This window comes from Emiliania huxleyi (assembly GCF_000372725.1).
Source record: "Emiliania huxleyi CCMP1516 unplaced genomic scaffold EMIHUscaffold_354, whole genome shotgun sequence".
NCBI classification, from domain to species: Eukaryota; Haptophyta; order Isochrysidales; family Noelaerhabdaceae; genus Emiliania; species Emiliania huxleyi.
The window spans coordinates 35,650-52,977 of NW_005199324.1; the positions used below are offsets into that span (position 1 = coordinate 35,650).

At 67.5% G+C, this 17,328-nt stretch overlaps 4 protein-coding genes across 4 annotated transcripts in view; 1 reads left to right on the forward strand and 3 right to left on the reverse strand.

Moving 5' to 3' along the window:
* The first annotated feature begins 2,402 nt into the window (after positions 1-2,402).
* On the forward strand, positions 2,403-2,964 carry EMIHUDRAFT_369177 (hypothetical protein). The gene has a single exon (XM_005772636.1). The coding sequence runs from the start codon at positions 2,468-2,470 to the stop codon at positions 2,795-2,797; it is 330 nt and encodes a 109-aa protein (XP_005772693.1). The 5' UTR covers positions 2,403-2,467; the 3' UTR covers positions 2,798-2,964.
* Positions 2,965-6,185: 3,221 nt separating this feature from the next.
* Positions 6,186-9,405, reverse strand: EMIHUDRAFT_458590 (hypothetical protein). Its single transcript, XM_005772637.1, has 4 exons — positions 9,298-9,405; positions 8,700-9,125; positions 7,812-8,582; positions 6,186-7,640 (listed from the first exon to the last, which is right to left on the reverse strand). Exons 1-4 carry the CDS (start codon positions 9,397-9,399, stop codon positions 6,468-6,470), a joined length of 2,472 nt encoding a protein of 823 aa, XP_005772694.1. The 5' UTR covers positions 9,400-9,405; the 3' UTR covers positions 6,186-6,467.
* Positions 9,406-13,045: 3,640 nt separating this feature from the next.
* On the reverse strand, positions 13,046-15,565 carry EMIHUDRAFT_117666 (hypothetical protein; the record flags this gene model as incomplete). The annotated part of the gene is made up of 1 exon (XM_005772638.1): positions 13,046-15,565. One exon carries the CDS (start codon positions 15,563-15,565, stop codon positions 13,046-13,048), a length of 2,520 nt encoding a protein of 839 aa, XP_005772695.1.
* Positions 15,566-16,129: 564 nt separating this feature from the next.
* Positions 16,130-17,328, reverse strand: part of EMIHUDRAFT_75254 (hypothetical protein) — a gene marked incomplete at both ends in the record, with an annotated part of 2,153 nt that continues 954 nt past the window's right edge. The window contains one exon of the mRNA XM_005772639.1: positions 16,130-17,326. Within this exon, the coding sequence (XP_005772696.1) occupies positions 16,130-17,326 (1,197 nt within the window). The remainder of the gene's footprint in view (positions 17,327-17,328) is intronic.

The window sequence follows — 17,328 nt, forward strand, 5'->3', positions numbered from 1 at the left end:
ATAACGAGAAAGCTGACGGCCCCCTCCTTGAGGGCGGCGGCCAGCGCCTTGCAGCCCTCGTCGCCAATCTCGTTGTTGTCGAGATAGAGATACTCGAGCCGCGGCGCTGCCCCCTCCTTGCCGAGGGCGGCGGCCAGCGCCTTGCAGCCCTCGTCGCCAATCTTGTTGTTCCCGAGAGAAAGCGTGTCGAGCCGCGGCGCTGCCCCGCTCGCGAGGACCTCCGCCAGCTGCGCCGCCTCCGCGTCGCCCCAGCCGAGGTTGGTGTATTTCAGCACGGTCGCCTTGCCAAACTGCTCCTCGAAGGCGGCCTCGTACAGCCGCTTCACCAGCGGCTTGTCGTCCTTGCCGTTGGTGAAGCTCTTCTTCTCAAGCTCCGCCGCGAACGCAGACGGCAGCAGCGGAGGGCGCCGGCCGCCGTCCTGGGTGCAGTCGTCTCGGAGGCTCCAGTAGTCGTACTCCACGCCGTCGCGCATCTTGCCGAGGTCGAGCGAGAGGTGGCCAGCCTTTGTCAGGCCAGCCCAGCTCTGCTCCGTGAAGCACCAGCCGCGGTCAAAGTACTTGGCCACGTTGGTGCCCTTAGGCATCTTCTTCTTCTTGTGGCCGTCCGGGAAGGAGGTCAGCCGCAGCACCCAAGTCTTCGGGTGGGAGTAGAGCGTGCCGAGGCAGCTCAGCCCCTGCTTGAAGAGCGCGTTCTGCTCCTCGGTGCGCAGGACGCCGTTGGCGGGGTCGGGGTGCTGGTGCAGCGAGCCGAAGTCCCAAAAGACGCCGAGCCGCGGGATGTCAATATGGCTGAGCAGGGCCTTGAGCGCCCTCGCGACGCGGGAGAGGTTGGCTCCGCGCGGGTCGGGGTGGTCCTTGGTCAGCCACGGGTAGGAGAGCGCGGCGACGGGAAGGCAATACTTGCCGGTCGCCTCGACGAGGTCGGCGAAAGAGAGGAAGGCCTCCTTGGGCAGCGCCTGGCGGTGGGTGAGGACGCCGCCCGCCTCAGCGTGGCGGATGACCCACTGCGCGTCGAGGACGGCGACGGCGCCGCTCGCGAGGACCGGCTCGAGGTCGCCGCCGCCGAGCTCGCGCCACAGCTCCAGCTTCTCCTCGCTCACGCCGAGATCGGGGGCGGAGGGGAGGGCGGCGGCCGGCTGCGTCGGCGCGGCGGTGTCGGCGGGCGTCGGGGCGTCGAGTTCGACGGCGGGAGGGCCGAGCGGCTCCTCGGTCGGGGCCTCGACGCGGCTGGAGAAGCAGCCCAGCGTGCGAAGTCGATCGACTTTGCACGCAAGGACACTTCGGAAAAGAAGAAAAAGACCGGCCCACCACGACCTTCGACAGGGAGGGCCACGCCTCCCCGAGCCCGGAGAGGAGCCGGCGGAGGTCTCGCCCGGGGTGACCCCGGCCGGGCCGTCGACACTCTCAGAACCGGTGGAGCTGGGAGAGGCTGGCGAAGACGAAAGGCGGCAGCGGAGGAAGCGACACCAACAACGAGGGAAACGACCACACCGGCCGTCGTATGACGCTCGGCAAGCGAGCAAGAGAGCGAATCGGGGAGAACCGGAGCCCCGGGAGGACCGAAGGTGGAGCCCCGGGACCGAGGACTAAGCAAGTGTCTGTGTTTGGGCGTGGTGTCCAGTGTAATGTCCACTAGCTCCGAGTAGAGGGGGCGTCCTGCAGTTAAGGGGAAACCCGGTACGCGGGTCCAACCCTCGGAGGACTGTGTTTACTTTAAGGCCCTTGCCCTGCGAACGCGCACCCCCGGGGCTAGGGCTCTCTAGCCCGTAACCCGATGCCAATCATCCGGCCCGCTGGGTGCGCTTCTGAGCTCCCCGGCCCTGGATGTGCGGTTAATGACTGCACTCCAAGTGCTCCAAGTGCACCGGACGATTCCCGAAATGGGTTGTGTCCTCTCGCGCTGCTCGCTCGCCCGCGCGGAGGGCATGGCCGCGGAGGAGGCGAGTACACGCTTGCCAGGCCTTCCTCCGACAGCCTCTCGGGCAGACTGAGGGTCGGCTTTGCGTGGCGTGGCCCGTACGCTGCGCTGCGCAAAGCTGCGTATGCGGAGGGAGCATCCTGTGCTTCCACTGGGAGGTGCGCACCTCCTGCAGCTGGTGGAAGGCCGTGCCGCCGCTCGCCTGCTCCGTGGACAGGGCGGGGAGGCGACGCCGCAGCGCCGAGTGGGCGCGCGTGTCCGGGCCGCCCTCGCATAGGTGGCACGCGGCTCGGGGGCGAGCTCCTTCCAGCCGCACTGTCCTCCGGATGGTCTCAGCGTCCGGCCCACCCTGCGCTTGTAACTCTGACGCCGTGCAGCTCATTCTTCCTAGCGCGGCCCGCATAGCCTCCTCCAAGAGCGGGCCCGGGAGTGCTCTGCGGAGCGATTCTAAGATCAGGTCTGCCACCTCCCCGCTGGAAACGAAAATCTAAGTTTCAAATCTCGAATAAATCTCGAAGCACACTTGAATGCTCACTTGGCAGGTAACATATGCGCCACGCGCCCCAACCGCTCCTCTGGTCGCCGCCGGCCTCCGCGGCGGCGGCGATGTCCCAGCGCCACCCATCGGCCAGCCCTCAGATCGATCGATCGGCGCTCAAAGTCGGCTTCAGATCCGAGAACGCTGCTGGCGCCGCCGCCGATCCCAGCGGCGACGCCAGCAGCTTCCTCTGCTCTCCAATGCGCCGAGAAGCGACGCGGGGGTGCTCGGCCCGCCATGGACGACGAAGGTTCCGCCGGGCGCGCGTCAGCCGGTCCGGTGGCACCCTCTGCGCGCGGCACCTGCCGGCGCCCCGACGACAGCCGTCGCGCCACCGCTGATGGAGGGGCGGTCGGCGCCGCTGCCGCCGCGCCGCCGGTGGGAGGGGCACTGGTGGTGGCCTGGGCGGCCCTCCGCCGCCGCTCGGGGCGCCCGGGCAGCGGTGGCAGCCTGCCGCCGCACCACTTCGAAATGCCCGCTGACCACTTCGAAATGCCCGCTCCGGCGGCCCGCGGAGGCCAGCCACCGCGCTATTCTTTTTTCTACTAAGCAAAATTCGAGCCAATTGAGGAAACTCAAGCGGGCAGGCTGGAAGCACTGAGGGACGGCCGATTTTCGCCCAGTGGTAGACCTGATCTTAGAATCGCTCTGCGTAGGCCGGCCGTCGCTCCCAGGTCGACTTTCCCGTCAGCGCCCAGTCGGAGGAGCAGCGTCGCCCTCCTATCCCCGGGGCTCGGCGCGTCTTCATCCTCCTGGAGCAGCCTCTGCGCCTTGACCGCCTCTACCCGCTCGCCAATCTGCTTGTACGGGTCACCGAACAGCGGCCTCCCGCCTCCTGTATAATAGTAGGTCGCCATCTCCTGCGGTTCCATTGCCCCGTAGAAGTCGAGCTCCCTACTCCGCCCATGTTGAGCGTAGTGTCCTGCCAGCAGGTCGCACCCGTGGTTCAGCCTCGCTAGCAGCCCCGTCCTGCCGTCCCACCGTTGCCTCTGGCCGCGGTTATGGTACGCCTGCTCCCACGTGGCGGCAAAGTCGATGCCTCGGTCGTTGTATCCGTCGATCACCCGGCTCTGTTCTCGGAGCACCCCCGCCTCGGACGTTCGGACCATGTCCCTCACCGACTTGCTCCGGTGACACGTGGACAGGAAGGCCCGTCGCATCGCGTCGCTGTCGGTAGACCCCACCACCACCGCACCGTCAGGTATGGCGTCGGCGCACTCGCGGGTCGCATCCAGCAGCGCTCTTTGCTCTGACGAGGTGCTGTGCTCTAGCTGATCGCCGCGCGTCGCCATCCGGCTCGCGCCCGCTGCCACCCCCGCTTCGTACGGCGAGAGGGCGTCCGCATCAACCAGGATGTATGCCGCCGCCAGGCGCGGTCTCGCTTCTGGCGGGATGTCATGCGCCTCTCCCGCCTTCGCCGCCCGAACGTGGATATCGCGCCGGAGGCGGGTGGGGAAGGTCTCTCCGCATATGCATATGCAGGCGTAATCCAGCTCACCAGGAAGCCTCCGAACCCCCGCCCACCCATCGGCTACGGGGCCTTCCAGCCCCGCCACCGCGTCCGTATAGTGATCCCCGAGGACGGTGTCGGCCCTTCCGAGCGTACACTGGCCACCGTTGACGCACGGGCAGACGGTCGGCGCTCTCGGCAGTCTATCTCGAGGCTGGTCGCCCCCTCCCCCCCCCCGAGTGTCTGTAGGTGTCTCGCCACCGCAAACGCCGCCGCCGATAGGAGGGTAGAGACGGCGTCTTCCGTCCGCGGCGCCGGGGCCTCCGTCGTTCTCCTCGTCACCCTCTCCCGGCCCATCGCTGCTCCGGCGCCGCGAGCCTGCTCGTGGGGTCGCTCTCGCGCCACGGACATGGTCGCCTCGAGTATCTCATCGACCGACGTCCCCGCCCATTTCCGCAACCGCGCCCCAACCGCCCGCCGCTTACGGGGTTGCATCGTCGTGAGCTGTCGAGCCACCCGAACGGTCTTCCGCACCACAAACTCGAGGGGATCCCGCCATTCCTCCGGGGGCATCGAGATGTCGACCTCTCTCCCATCGACGCACACCTCCCTCGCTCCGGGCCCCCCCTTCGCCGGGATAGCCATCACACCGTTCTCAAGGTCCAGGCAGGTGGTCCAGCCGCTGGCGCTTCGGGTGACAAGCCGGTCAACCTTCCCCGAGCGGCCTGGTTGCAGGTCCTGCTCTCCGCGGCATGTCACGCCACAGAAGCCCGCCCCCCATCCCGGCTCGTTGTGCGGGGTGTCTCGACCCACATATTGGATGTGGGCCCTGGTCAGACCCGAGCCCGGGTGTGGGGTCGCCCACACCAGTACCCAGTCCGCCCTGAAGCCGCCCTTATCGTCGAGGAAATAGACCCAGACCGGCCCGCCTATCGTTTCGGGTGCCGCCACGTTCAGCTCGTCGAGGTCCGTGGCCCGCATCGACGCCAAGTCCTTGGGGTCGAGTGCCCCCCCCCGACCAGCTATGCGCTGCACCACCCCCATCTCGGTCCCCATCACCGTGGACGCGTCCGTGGCCAGGATCAGCGTCGGTCGCTGGGGGGCTCGGCCGGGCGCCCGGTTCCTCATCATCTCCTCGAAGGCAACCGTGGTCCGGTACGCCGCCGCCACCTCGTCATTGTATCGGCTCAGTCGGGTCGTGTCGGCCGTCATCAGGACCTCTCCGTCCGACATCTCCACGGCTGCTTCTCCAGAGTCACCTACCGACGATCTCAGCGTAGCTCAAACTTATCTTCCGCGCGCCAGCACGTCCTTTTCTACCTGCCGAGAGTGTCGTCACCCGGCCGCCGCGGCCTGAATCTGGCTAACGACAAATGACGCCCCCCTGCCGAGAGGAGTCGGTGGCTGTGGTCGACCCTCAGCCTCCCCTCCTTCGGCTCTCCTTTGACCTCCTCGGCTTACTTATGAGCCAGGAAAGTGGGATCGCGAGAGCGCTCGCAGCCTCGTGCCGGCAGCTCAGGGGCTTTGTCAGGAGCACACCCGGCTGCAACGAACTGCGTCTATCCTGGATTCTCCGCAGACCTCTACTTCGTTGGGCGAGCCGAGCGAAGCTTCGCGCGCACAACCGTTTCCTCACATGGGCTGATGACCGAATGGAGAGAAGGCGGTGGCGTTGTGTATGCGGGCCCGCCTGCCCGTACCACCACTGACCTCCAGCGCTGCCTCGTGGGTGGAAAGGACGACCCCTTCCCGCCGGCACGCTACCCTTGGGCCACACGCACGTCGCGGATGAAGGGCTGTGGGCGCCAGCGGTGGTGCGAGCCACCACGGGGTCTGGCAGCAACTCTCTGAAAGGGATCTCGCAGCGGATGGCTTCAGCTCGAGTGCTGGGTCAGTAGTTGTAGCTCTCGCTGCCAGCGCACTCTAGAGACGTGTGGATCTGAGACTGAGACGCTGATTCGAGGAGACAGAGATCCGGGGGGCCATGTCATGAAACCATCCGGCTCTATCAGTGCAGCAGAGCACAAAAATTGAGCCCTGAATCACGACACAGGCGCTCACACACACTCAAGTCGCATACAGCTGCGCAAGCGCAGGAGGTTGAGCGGATCGAGGTTACAGCCGACCTTGGCGCGAGCGCCGAAAAACGCTGCGCCGCGCTGCGCCGCGGCTCGCCACTCTGCGCGCCTGCGCGCTGCGGCGCGCTGCCGAGGGGGCAACAGGGCACCGCGCGCGCGGCCCCGGCCACTGGCAGGTGAAAGGTTGGTGCAGTGGGTGCGGCCAACCACGATTTTCACACCATTCCCGCCATCCCTCCCCGTGCGTAAGCCACATACCCACGGCACCTCATCGTGCATCGAGCCATAAAGGCAAGAGTTTGCGCTCTCGCTCAAGCTACAAGCATCCACAAAGAGTCTCGCATGTCTCGCCAATCGGCCATCTTGAGGCAGTCGAGCGGCAGGCGCTCATCTCGCCCCGCTGAGCGCCGCTCTGGCCTGCAGCGGCAGTGCGCTCGCGCTCGCGGCGCGGTCTCTCCCCCGCGCCCTGAGCGCGCGTGTCGCTCACTCGAGCACGGCCGGCAGCGCCTGCCGGACGAGCTCCTTGGCCTCGTTGAACTCGTGCTCGAGCATCTGCGCCAGGTAGAAGGGGAGCGAGTCCTCCTCGTTGAACTCCATGGCATTGCCGTAGATGAGCACGACGTCCGCCTCGAAGGCGGCCCACGAGGCGTACTTGGACCCCTCCAGCCCCGACTGGACCGCGGCCAGGCACATCGGGCGGTCCACCTGCCGGTAGTACTCGACCTCGTCTGCCGGCACGGGCGGCTGGAAGTACCGGCCGGGCTCGCTGCTCTGGAGGCGCTTGAGCACGCGCAGAAAGGTGTCCTGGCGGAGGCGCTCGAGCGCGGCTCCGCTGGCGCCCGCCTGGCCGGCGAGCGCGTCCGTGATCTCGAGCGACTCGGAGGCGGGCACCAGCTTGGAGTAGGTGTCGCGGTCGACGCGCAGCTGGTCGACCAGCTTTGCGAGCGGAGGGTTCAGCTTGGACCAGCGGCCGTGCGTGTCGCTCGGGAGCGCCTCCCACGGGCTCACCTGATGGCGGGGAAGGCGGGACGCGCGGCTCGGTGTCCGCCGACTCGAGAGAGGGGGGGTGGAGCGTTCGGGCGCCTGGTTGTCCGTCTGCTCCTCGTCAAAGACCCACAGCGGCTGGATCGACGCCCCCTCGTGCTCGCGGGGGGAGGCGACGTACCACACGCAGTTGAGGCAGCGGTAGAGCGAGTCGGGGTAGTTGAGGGCGTCGAAGGGCTTGCGGCTCCACACCCGCCCCTCCCACAGCTCCTCCTCGCCCTCGCTGTCTGGCGCGGCAAAGGGCACGCGCACGTGCGGAGACGCCGAGGCGGAGAGGGCGCGCTCGCGCGAGGCGAGGTACTCCTTGAGCGCGCAGACGTGCTGGTCCACGTCGCAGAGCCGGCGCGGCACGTACGGCAGGCAGTACTCTGCCCCCTCGCTCGCGCCGGACCCGCCGCCGAACGGGACGCCGCGGAGAGTGAGCAGCTCCCACCCCTCCGTCTCGGCGGGGTGGATGGCGACGATCTCGGCGCAGTGCGCGGTGCCGTCGGCGGGGCTCTCGAGCAGGTCGGCCGGCACGTCGATCACCAGCTGGAGCGCGTCCAGCTCCGCCTCGTAGCGCTTTGCAAACTCGTTGTAGCACTGCGGGACCCACGCCACCCTCGCGCCAACCTGCGGCGCGGAGGAGGGGGTGGAGAGCGGGGCGAGGGCGCGGCGGGCGGCGCCGCGGCCCGAGGCAGGCTCAGAGCTCATGGAGGGGGCGGGCGAGGTCCGGCGAGGCGCGCCGCGCGCCTTGAGCTTGAGCGCGCGCATGGGGGCACGCTCCTTTGGCAGCAGCCGGACGTCCTCCAGCATTGGCGGCGGCGCGTCCGCGAGCGGCGGCGGGGGAGAGAAGGCGAGCTTGGAAGGGGTGGCCTCGTCGTCGGACGAGTCCGCGTCGCCTCGAGCCAGAGCCTTGCGCTTGCGGCCGGCGGCGCTCTTCTTGCTCGCGGCCGACGCGGCCGCGCCCTTGCCGCCTCCGCGCGAGGCGGGCGTCGCCGCCTTCTTGGCGCCGCCGGAGCTGCCGGAGCGCGCCTTGGGCGCGGCGGCCTGAGCGCGCGCGTACTCGGGGCTGGGCACGTAGCTCGCCATCTCGCGAGCGTGCCGCGCGTGGTCCTCCTTCGACGCCTCGACCCACGGCGCCCTCGCCGCCTCGTCCATCGTCTTCCACGTCGCGCCCAGCGCCTTGCCCGCCTCGGGCACCTTCATGCCGGCGTAGGCATCCGACTTGCGCTCCTGCATCGACCAGAGCATGTACGCCGAGAGCGCCCCCTTCGGCGCGTCTGGGTCCTTCTTCGCCTTCTTCTTCTTTGGCTCGGACGCAGCGCCCTCGCCGCGCGACTTTTGTGCACGCGGCTTCTCCCCCGGCTTGCGCTGCGGCGTCGGCTTTGACTTGGCCGCTCCAGAGGGCTGGCCCAGCTTGCGCGGCTTGGAGTCGAGCTTGCGGCGGACGGGCGGGGCCGCGCTCGGCGTGGGCCCGTCGCCCTCCTCCTCGGCCGGCGCGTCGCCCTCGAGCGACGCCTCGGTCAGCGCCGCGTGAGCGGCCGACGGGGTGGCGGGAGCGGGCGTGGGCCTCTTGCGCGCCGCCGGCGCGGTGCGGACCGCTGGCTGGTGCAGGCCCCGGCGGCGAGGCGGCGGCGGCGACAACGTCCCCTCTCCCGGCGGGGCGGCCGCGGCCGGCGGCGGGTGGACTGGCTCGCTCTCGGGCATGGAAAAGGGGTCGCTCGGCGGCGCCTCCTTCTCGTCGCCCTCGTGCTCCTCGACGTCCGTCTCGACAACCTCCGGGATCGGCGCCGGCGAGCCTGCGGGCGCGGGCCTCGCCGCGGGATCGACCTCTCCGTCGCCGTCCTCGTCGTCCTCGTGCTCCTCGACGTCCGTCTCGACGACCTCCGGGACCTGCGACGAGGGCGCCTCGGGCTCCTCCTCGCCGACGCCGCCCGCCGCCTCGCCGGCAGCGACGGTGTCCGGCGCGACGGAGGCCTGCGACGCCTCCGCGTCCGCCTTGCTCTCCGGGTCGGAGCTGCTCGCCCACGGCGTGGACGAGCCGTTGCCGCCAGAGGCCGTTCCCTCGGCCGGCACGACTTCCTGCTCGGGCATCTCGCTGCACTCGGCTGCGACCTGCGGGCCGGAGGACGGCGGAGTGGGAAGGCATCGCACGGTGAGGGGCGCGCGGGAACTCGCGCGCGGCTCGCGCTCTCCGCTGCGAGAACCATGTGTCTGTGCACAGTGCTTTGCGCTGCGGCTCAGGCTTGCGGCGGCGCGGCGGGCGGCGCGGCGGCGCGGCGGGCGCCTGCTCGAGCACTGCGGTGGACGCGAAGCGGAGGTCTTCGGCGGGGACGCTGCCCGGCCCGCTTGAGGCGCCGGAGGAGGCGGCCGTGCGACGGAAGCCCATGTTCTGTGTCTGTCGATTTCTGATCTCGAGGGAAGAGAGGACAGGGGCTGTTCACGGAGTTGGCTTCCTGTTGAGATGTAGTGCGAGAGGGTGTGCTGTGTGTCTACGAGAGAGGGTGAGGTGCGTGCCCCGGAGAGGCCGCGGGGATGGGGAGGGGCTACTCGCGGGCCTAGAAGGCCTGTGCGCTCAAGCAGGAGGGGGGTTGGGGCGTCATGAGGGAGTCATGGAGGGAGTGCGCGTCACTCGCGTTTGGCCCTCGAGGTTTGGCGCCCCTGGGCCCAAAGAAGCGCAAGCACGGACAGTCGAGAACGGGGACAGGCCGACAGAGATCGACGGCTAGATCAGCAACGACTCTCATCCGGCGTCTTTGTTTGTTTACTGCCTGCCTGCCTGACAATTTTCCACACAGTACACAGATAGAGAACACCTCCCTCCCTCTCCCTCCCTGTGTTTCCCAACCACGCAGGCAGCAGCAAGCTAAAGAAAGCGAAGATCAGGCAGCCCCAAAAGTAGACCGTCGGCATGCGCTTGCCATAGTAAAAGGGCCAAGATTGGAGATTTGGCCGGCTTATGCGTAATCTCACGGAGCTGTGCCGAACACGGCCTTCTTCTACCGCGTCCAGCCCCCGTGAAGTTGCCGGCACGGGCCACGACGCATTGGGCGGCTTTGCTCTATGAGGCGGGCAAACGTCCTATGTTTACTCGCGGCGGCCGTTGTACAGTGCGTTTTGACAGGACAAGCGGGAGCGGCCGTCATCCCGTCGATCAATCCATCGTCACCGGAGGAGGGACATGTTGTCCACCTGTGTGTGATAAGTGACAGGGTAAGCGAGCTTGCAGCTACCGTCAAGTCGGCATATGGCTCAAAGGGCCCATCAACAGCACTTCGCTGGCACGTCGTCACCACTGCGACCAAGGCAGAGGTGCTCGCAGCGCTCGACGGAAGGGACGTGCATGTAATCGACTACAACAAGGCAGTGGAGGCACTTGTCGACCAGGGCATCGATCCGGTGTGGATGTGGGAGGACTGGCAGCGCTGGCTGCACGCCGATTCCAACACATCCAAGTGGCGCACAGACGCGTCGCTGCGTGTTTTCCCCCTTTCCCGGGAGGCAAAGCACGCCCACCCGCTGAACCTCCTTCGTCTCTACCTGTCCGAGCTACCGGAGCTCCGACACCTAGATCGTCTGCTGCTCGTCGACGATGACGTGCTCTTTCAGCGCGACCTGTGGCCCCTCTACGACGCACCTCTTGCCAAGGGTACGCTGCTGCAGGCGTCGTGCTCCATGTATCATCATGCCTCGCTCGGGGAGAGCCGCTGGCTCAACCTTACGAACGCGCGGGTCACCTACGCGGACTCGCATTTTATTGGCTCTATCGGGCCAATGGCATACCCCTCGTGTGACGAGGGAGTGATCGGGCAAGGCCAGATGCCGTGTGCCCCAAAGTCGCTCGAGCCCCTGCTGCTGTCTCTCGAGCAAGACATCAACGGCGGGACGGGCAGGACAGGAAGGCCGTTTCGGGAGCAGCTGGCGTGGAACTTCGGGGCCGCGCTGCTGCCGCTTGACCGCTGGCGCGAGCAAGCCCTCGCGGGGCGAGTGGCTGCCTGGTTCGAGGCGAACTCGCGCCACCGCCTCTTTCCGCCCGACTCGGTGGCGAGCGGCCTTGGCCTGCCTTACTTGCTGTTTGCAGACACAGTGGGCTGCTGGGCGGAGGAGACGGTTCTCGATGGACTGGGATACGTGAGTCTTGATGATCTCGAGCGGAGTGGTGTCAATGGCTTGGGACGGTACACCGCGCTCCACTTTGCCGGACCGAGCAAGCTGCCGCTCGCGGAGCTGCCTGACCACAGCCCGGCATCGGTCCAGCTAGCGACGCTCAGCCACCTACGTAGGGCACGCTCCCGGCGGCGGCTCGGATATGGCTACGGCGAGTATATGTACGGTGGCGTGTATGACCCTCTTGAACCATCACCACCACCACCATCACCGCCGCTGTCAACTTGCAAGACGGTGTGCGACTTGAACACCAAGCCCTGGGCGGTCAAATGCGCCTGGGTCAACGGCGCGTGCGCAGGCTGCGTTGAGTGCCTCACGCCCCCTTCACCGCTTCCCCCGCCGCCGCCGCCGCCACCACCACCACCGTCACCGTCCCTACCGCCGCCGCCGCCCCCACCGCCGCCACCGCCAGCGTGCAACCCCCTTTGCTTGAAAAACACCAGGCCCTGGGCGAATAAGTGCGCCTGGGCCAACGGCATGTGCACAGGCTGCGTTGAGTGCCTCACGCCCCCTTCACCGCTTCCCCCGCCGCCGTCGCCGCCACTGCCGCCACCGCCGTCCCTACCGCCGCCAGCGTGCAGAGGCATGTGCAGCTTCAACTCCAACCCTTGGGCGAACAAGTGCGCTTGGTTCAAGTGTGCAGGCTGCATTGAATGCTTCACACCCCCTTCACCTTTGCCGATGACGCCGCCGCCCCCCTCCCCATCGCCAGACGTCTGCGACACCGTCGCGGGTGTGATATGCCCGAGCGACCAGGCACTGCTTGGGCCAGGCGGAGGCAGCTTCATGATGCGCAGCTTCACGGACTGCATCAACATGTGCAAAGTGGCGTCCGAGTGCACGGGCTTCTCATATTCGATTCAGAATATGTGTGTCCCGTGCAGCACGAACGACCCGGCGCTGCTGAGTGAAGTCCCCGCAGCGGCGCCAGCGACTTCGCACTACTCACTCATTTGCCCGCCGCCGTCGCCCCCCCCGTTGGGTGTGTGCAAACCGCTGTGCAACTCCAACTCCAACCGTTGGTCAAATAAATGCAAGTGGAGCAATGGAAACTGCGCAGGATGCCCGGAGTGCGCATGAGGTCTACGTCCTGAGAGCCGTGCTTCCTTTGAAGCCCAGGCTTCTCCTCCACAAGCACAACGATGCACGATGATTCATGCGCAAACCGCGCAGTGCCCACGTCCCCGCTTCGTTTGCCTGATCCTGCTTGCTTCCTTTCTGTCTCGGTTGCTGCAACCTTATCCGCTGTGTACTTGGTCTTCTAGTGCCGTAGAGGGTGTGGACCGTACTGGTGTGCAGTCATCCAACGGTGAGTTGTGCGGCACAGGTCAGCGCAGAGGTCTCGCAGGACGCACAGCACTCTCAGCTGTGTCCACCTCTGTCCTGTGATGGCCGCTTTCTCTGCACTCTTTCTCATCATCAACCGATGCCTTCTCTCTTCCCGGTAGCAGCTGCAACGACCGTAGCCTTACAATCTCTGAGAAAAAAAGTCACGACCGCTGACCAACCACACTACCAACACTCCCCACTCCACAGAAAAAAAAGTCACTCCCCGCTCCTCTGCCTCCCTCTCCGCCCCGCGAAGTGTGCGTCACTCGCCGCTCAGCGACAAGGCGAGGCGACGACTGTTGCTCGGCGCGCCGTGGGTGTGGGTGTGGCTGCGAGCTGCGTCATAGGTGGGCGGAGGGTGCGCGCGCTGCGAGCGGAGGGCGCAGGGCCCCCACGCGGGGCCCTCGGGGCCGCCGGCGGGGCTCGCGCGGGCAGGGCCCCTTGCGTATCCGCGAGCGTATCCGCGGCCGAGACACAGGTGCGGACTGGGGCGTGCTAGATTGCCGCGGCCCTGCGAATCCTCATCCCTGTCGCGAGGCTCAAGCTGCTCTCCAGCGGCAGTCGCAGCCATCGACGCAGCCGAGGCACGAGGCCTCGGTGCACGAATTTCTGTTGGGGCAGCCAGGGGCGTTGTTGACATTGCTGGTCGGGTTGCCGTTGTTGAAGTGCCCGCAGCGGGAATCGTTGCCGGAGCACACACCCAGGGGAGATGTGGCAGTATCTGCACACTCCTCGGGCACGGTGGCGGACCAGCGGCAGTCGCAGCCGTCCTTGCAGCCGAGGCACTGGTCCTCGGTGCACGAGAGGCTGCTGGAGCAGCCAGCCGAAACAGCTCGGCACGCCTGCTGGGAGCCACACCCAAAGTTGACGTTGCTCGTGGGGTTGCCACCGCTGAAGTGGCCGCACCGGCTGTCGTTGCCGCGGCAACGGCCGACTGCGTCGCACGCCTCCGCAGGTGGCGACGGCGACGGCGGCGGTGGTGGCGGCGGTGGCGGTGGCGGTGGTGGCGGCGGCGGCGGTGGTGGCGGCGGCGGTGGCGGTGAAGTCTTTGAGCATAGACCGTCGGTTGTAAGGGCAACACAGGAGGTCGTCGTAGGTCCCCAATTACTGCCGCCGCCGCACACTTCGTTCAATGTTTGGCAAACACCGTTGCAGATCTGCCGGTTGATGGAGGGTGCCTCGTATCGCGAGGTCGCCGGGTTCCACGAGTAGTAGTCGTTAGCACAGCTTGCGTACGCTCGAGAGGAGGCCACGCACGGGCACGGTGGCGGTGGCGGCGGCGGCGCCGGCGGCGGTGGTGGCGGCGGCGGTGGCGGTGAAGTCTTTGAGCATAGACCGTCGGTTGTAAGGGCAACACAGGAGGTCGGCGCAGCTCCATAACTACCGGCGCTGCACGCTACACCGAAGGGTTGGCAAAGCCCGTTGCAAATCTGCCGGTTGATGGAGGGGGCCTCGTATCGCGAGGTCGCCGGCTTCCACGAGTAGTAGTCATCATCGCAGCCTGCGTAGGCTAGATAGGTCGACACGCACGGGCACGGTGGCGGTGGCGGCGGCGGCCCCGGCGGCGGTGGTGGCGGGGGAGGCGGCGGCGAGGGCGCCGCAGAGGGAGGCGGCGGCGACGGCGAGGCGGACGGAGGCAGCGGCGACGGCGACGCAGACGGAGGCGGCGGCGACGGCGAGGCCGACGGAGGCGGCGGCGAGGGCGACGCAGAGGGAGGCGGCGGCGAGGGCGAGGCGGACGGAGGCGGCGGCGACGGCGAGGCGGACGGAGGCGGCGGCGACGGCGAGGCGGACGGAGGCGGCGGCGACGGCGAGGCGGACGGAGGCGGCGGCGACGGCGAGGCCGACGGAGGCGGCGGCGACGGCGAGGCCGAGGGAGGCGGCGGCGACGGCTCAAGAGGACCGGGCAATGGTGGGGGAGGAGGCGATGGCTCAGGGGACGGGGGGGAGGCGGCGACTGCCACTGGCGGCGGGGAGGCGGCGACTGCCACTGGTGGCGGGGAGGCGGCGACTGCCACTGGCGGCGGGGAGGCGGCGACTGCCACTGGTGGCGGGGAGGCGGCCACAGCCACTGGCGGCGGGGAGGCGGCGACCGCCACTGGCGGCGGGGAGGCGGCGACTGCCACTGGCGGCGGGGAAGCGGCGACTGCCACTGGCGGCGGGGAGGCGGCGACCGCCGCTGGCGACGGTGGCGGGCACGGAGCCTCGGAGAGCCGGCGCCGCTCTGCGGCTAGCGCCGGCGCTGAGACGCGCTCGACGGAGGAGGCGTCGATGACGCCCGAGGCCTCGTGCTTCGGAGAGGGATCGACATTAACAGCTGCCGCGTCGAAGCGCCCAAAAGCGAAGGATGTCGCGAACGGCGAGGCCACCTCGTACCGCGACGCCACTCCCTCGATGGCGCCCTCGGCCATTGCGCTTGTGGTGAAGGAACCCTCCCACGGGTACTCGTCGACCTTGCCGTTCCTAACCAGGCCCGGGGTGGCAAACGACTGGCCTATAAGTCCGTGTGGCTTGGAGCGGGCGAGCGAGCCGCGGCTGGCGAAGCTGATGTCCAGCCGATGGCGGGGCCCCGCGACCCAGTCCAGGTCGTTTGGAACAGAGCGCATTCCGTGGACGGTCACGGTCCAATCCGGCAGGGCGAAGTAGGCGGAAGAGTGCTCCATTGCCATGGTGAGCTCGAAGCACTTCTTCCCCCCGTGTTTACCGAATTTGAAGGGGCGACCGCCGCAGCTTCCGTTCACCACCTGAAAGCCCCAGTTGTGCTCGTTCAGCTCGGTCGACCAGAACGAGGCGGTCGCCTTGTGCCCGGCATGCCCGCCCACTGCACCGACTCGCACGACCACGTGCGCCTCTGTCAAAAATGAGCCGTTCACCGTGAGCGCGCCGTCGTGGATCTTGAAGATCGCCTCCTCCGTCTTGATGTTGACTGAAAGGCCCGGCGCAGACAGAAAGTTGTAGAGCACGCCGTGGCGGCCGCGAAAATCGGCGGTGCCTCCAAATGCAAAGTTGAGATGCGGGTCCTTGAACACATTGCTGGTGAGGCAAAGGGGCTTGGCCATGTTGTAGCCGTTTTGTACTTCACCTCCCTCTCCCTTTCTCCGTGTACGTACTTTTAGCTCGCCCTCCGTGTATGGAGGCGCAGGGGTTGGGTGGGGCAGGTAACGCGCGACTGCCGACGGAGTGGGAGGTCCAACCATGATGCGTCCGTCCAGGGACGCGTCCGAAATACCCGAGTTAATGAGAGCGGACTCTAGATAGTCGGGGACTCCTTTTTGTGCCAGTGCGCACCAGTCCCGTGCCGGTGTTGTGCGAGAGAGTTTTGTTGAGCACTTGAGCACTGGATAGGGTCGATTCCGCATGGTACGGAAGGGGTGTGTGCGCGGTGTCGCAGGGCCATAACGCTTTGTCCCACGAGAACCAAAAACAGGGTAGCCCAAGAGCGAGGAGCTGCTTGGTGCTTGCACGTTGTAACCTGTAACCGCCCAGTCGTTAACGTAACCTTCAACTTTCATGCCTTTTCCACGGGGACTCCACATGTGTACACAGAGAGCGGCACCGTCGCCCACAAAACGCGATAAACCGCCCCACGCACAAAAGGGGGCGCTACTAGCTCTGCTCGGCAGCTACGCGTCGTCGTCGTCGCCGGCATCGACAAAGCGGATGATCGTGCCGTTGCCGGCGAGCTGCCACACGTCGAGCTCCGCGTACTCCCTGAGGCACTCGTCGAGTGCCTCCTGCGTGAGGCCGCGCGAGAGCACCTTCGGCAGGATCTCGGCGATCGCAACGGCGGGCGCCTTGGACTTGTCGCAGTGCTCGCGGATGATGCGGTAGACCTGTGAGACGGCATCGCCGCGCTGCTTGGCCTTGTCGCGGTCGTCGTCGCCCACCTGCAGCACCGACGACTTGGAGAGCGACATGAGGCGCCGCGCCTCCACCACGTCGTCGCGGCTGACGGTCCCGCTTCGCCGCAGCCGCGCGAGCGCTTGCGAGAGGCGCAGGATCGCGAGCAGCGTGCGCGCCGAGGTGAAGCCGTAGCCGTTCTCGACGTTCTCAGCGGCGTCCTGCCTCATCGCGACGTACTCGTCCACCACGTAGGCGGCCAGCTCCGGCGGCACGGAGGGCTCGATCTTTGTAATGTCTGCGATGTATGCGCGCATCAGCTGCGGCGAGACGGGGTCGAACTCGAGGGCGGGGTGGGTGGAGAAGCGGTGGACGTAGGTGACGTGCTCGGCGAGCCGCTTGTCGTTGGCGTGCGACGGCCGGTCGAGGATCAGCCAGAGCAGGTCGAAGCGCGAGAGGAGCGCGGCGGGCAGGTTGATGTTCTCCTCGACGGAGCGGTTGGTGTTGTAGCGCGAAAAGGCCGGGTTGGCGGCGGCGAGGACGGAGGTGCGCGCGTTGAGGGTGGTGGTGATGCCCGCCTTTGCGATCGAGACAGTCTGCTGCTCCATCACCTCATGGATGGCTGTCCGGTCGCCCTCCTCCATCTTGTCAAACTCGTCGATGCAGCAGATGCCCATATCGGCCAGCACGAGCGCGCCGCCCTCGAGGACCAGATCGCCCGTCACAGTGTCGCGCACGACGGCGGCGGTGAGGCCGACGCCGGAGGAGCCCTTGCCCGTCGTGTAGACGGCGCGCGGCGCCGTGTTCGCGATGTACTTGAGCAGCTGCGACTTTGCGACGCCAGGGTCGCCCATCAGGCAGATGTTGACGTCGCCGCGGATCCGCATGCCGTCCGACATCTTCCGCGTCGCGCCGCCGACCATGAGGAGCAGGAGCGCCTTCTTGACGTCGTCGTGGCCGAAGATCTCGGGCGCGATCGACT

Coding starts and splice junctions, on each gene's coding strand:
- EMIHUDRAFT_369177 (XM_005772636.1), top strand. CDS start 2,468: ATGCGCCACGCGCCCCAACCGCTCCTCTGGTCGCCGCCGGCCTCCGCG.
- EMIHUDRAFT_458590 (XM_005772637.1), bottom strand. CDS start 9,399: ATGGGCTTCCGTCGCACGGCCGCCTCCTCCGGCGCCTCAAGCGGGCCG. Junction 9,126..9,297: donor CCACCGCAGTGCTCGAGCAG/GCGCCCGCCGCG, acceptor TCCGGCCCGCAG/GTCGCAGCCGAGTGCAGCGA. Junction 7,641..7,811: donor CGCCGCCAATGCTGGAGGAC/GTCCGGCTGCTG, acceptor TCCGCGCCGCAG/GTTGGCGCGAGGGTGGCGTG.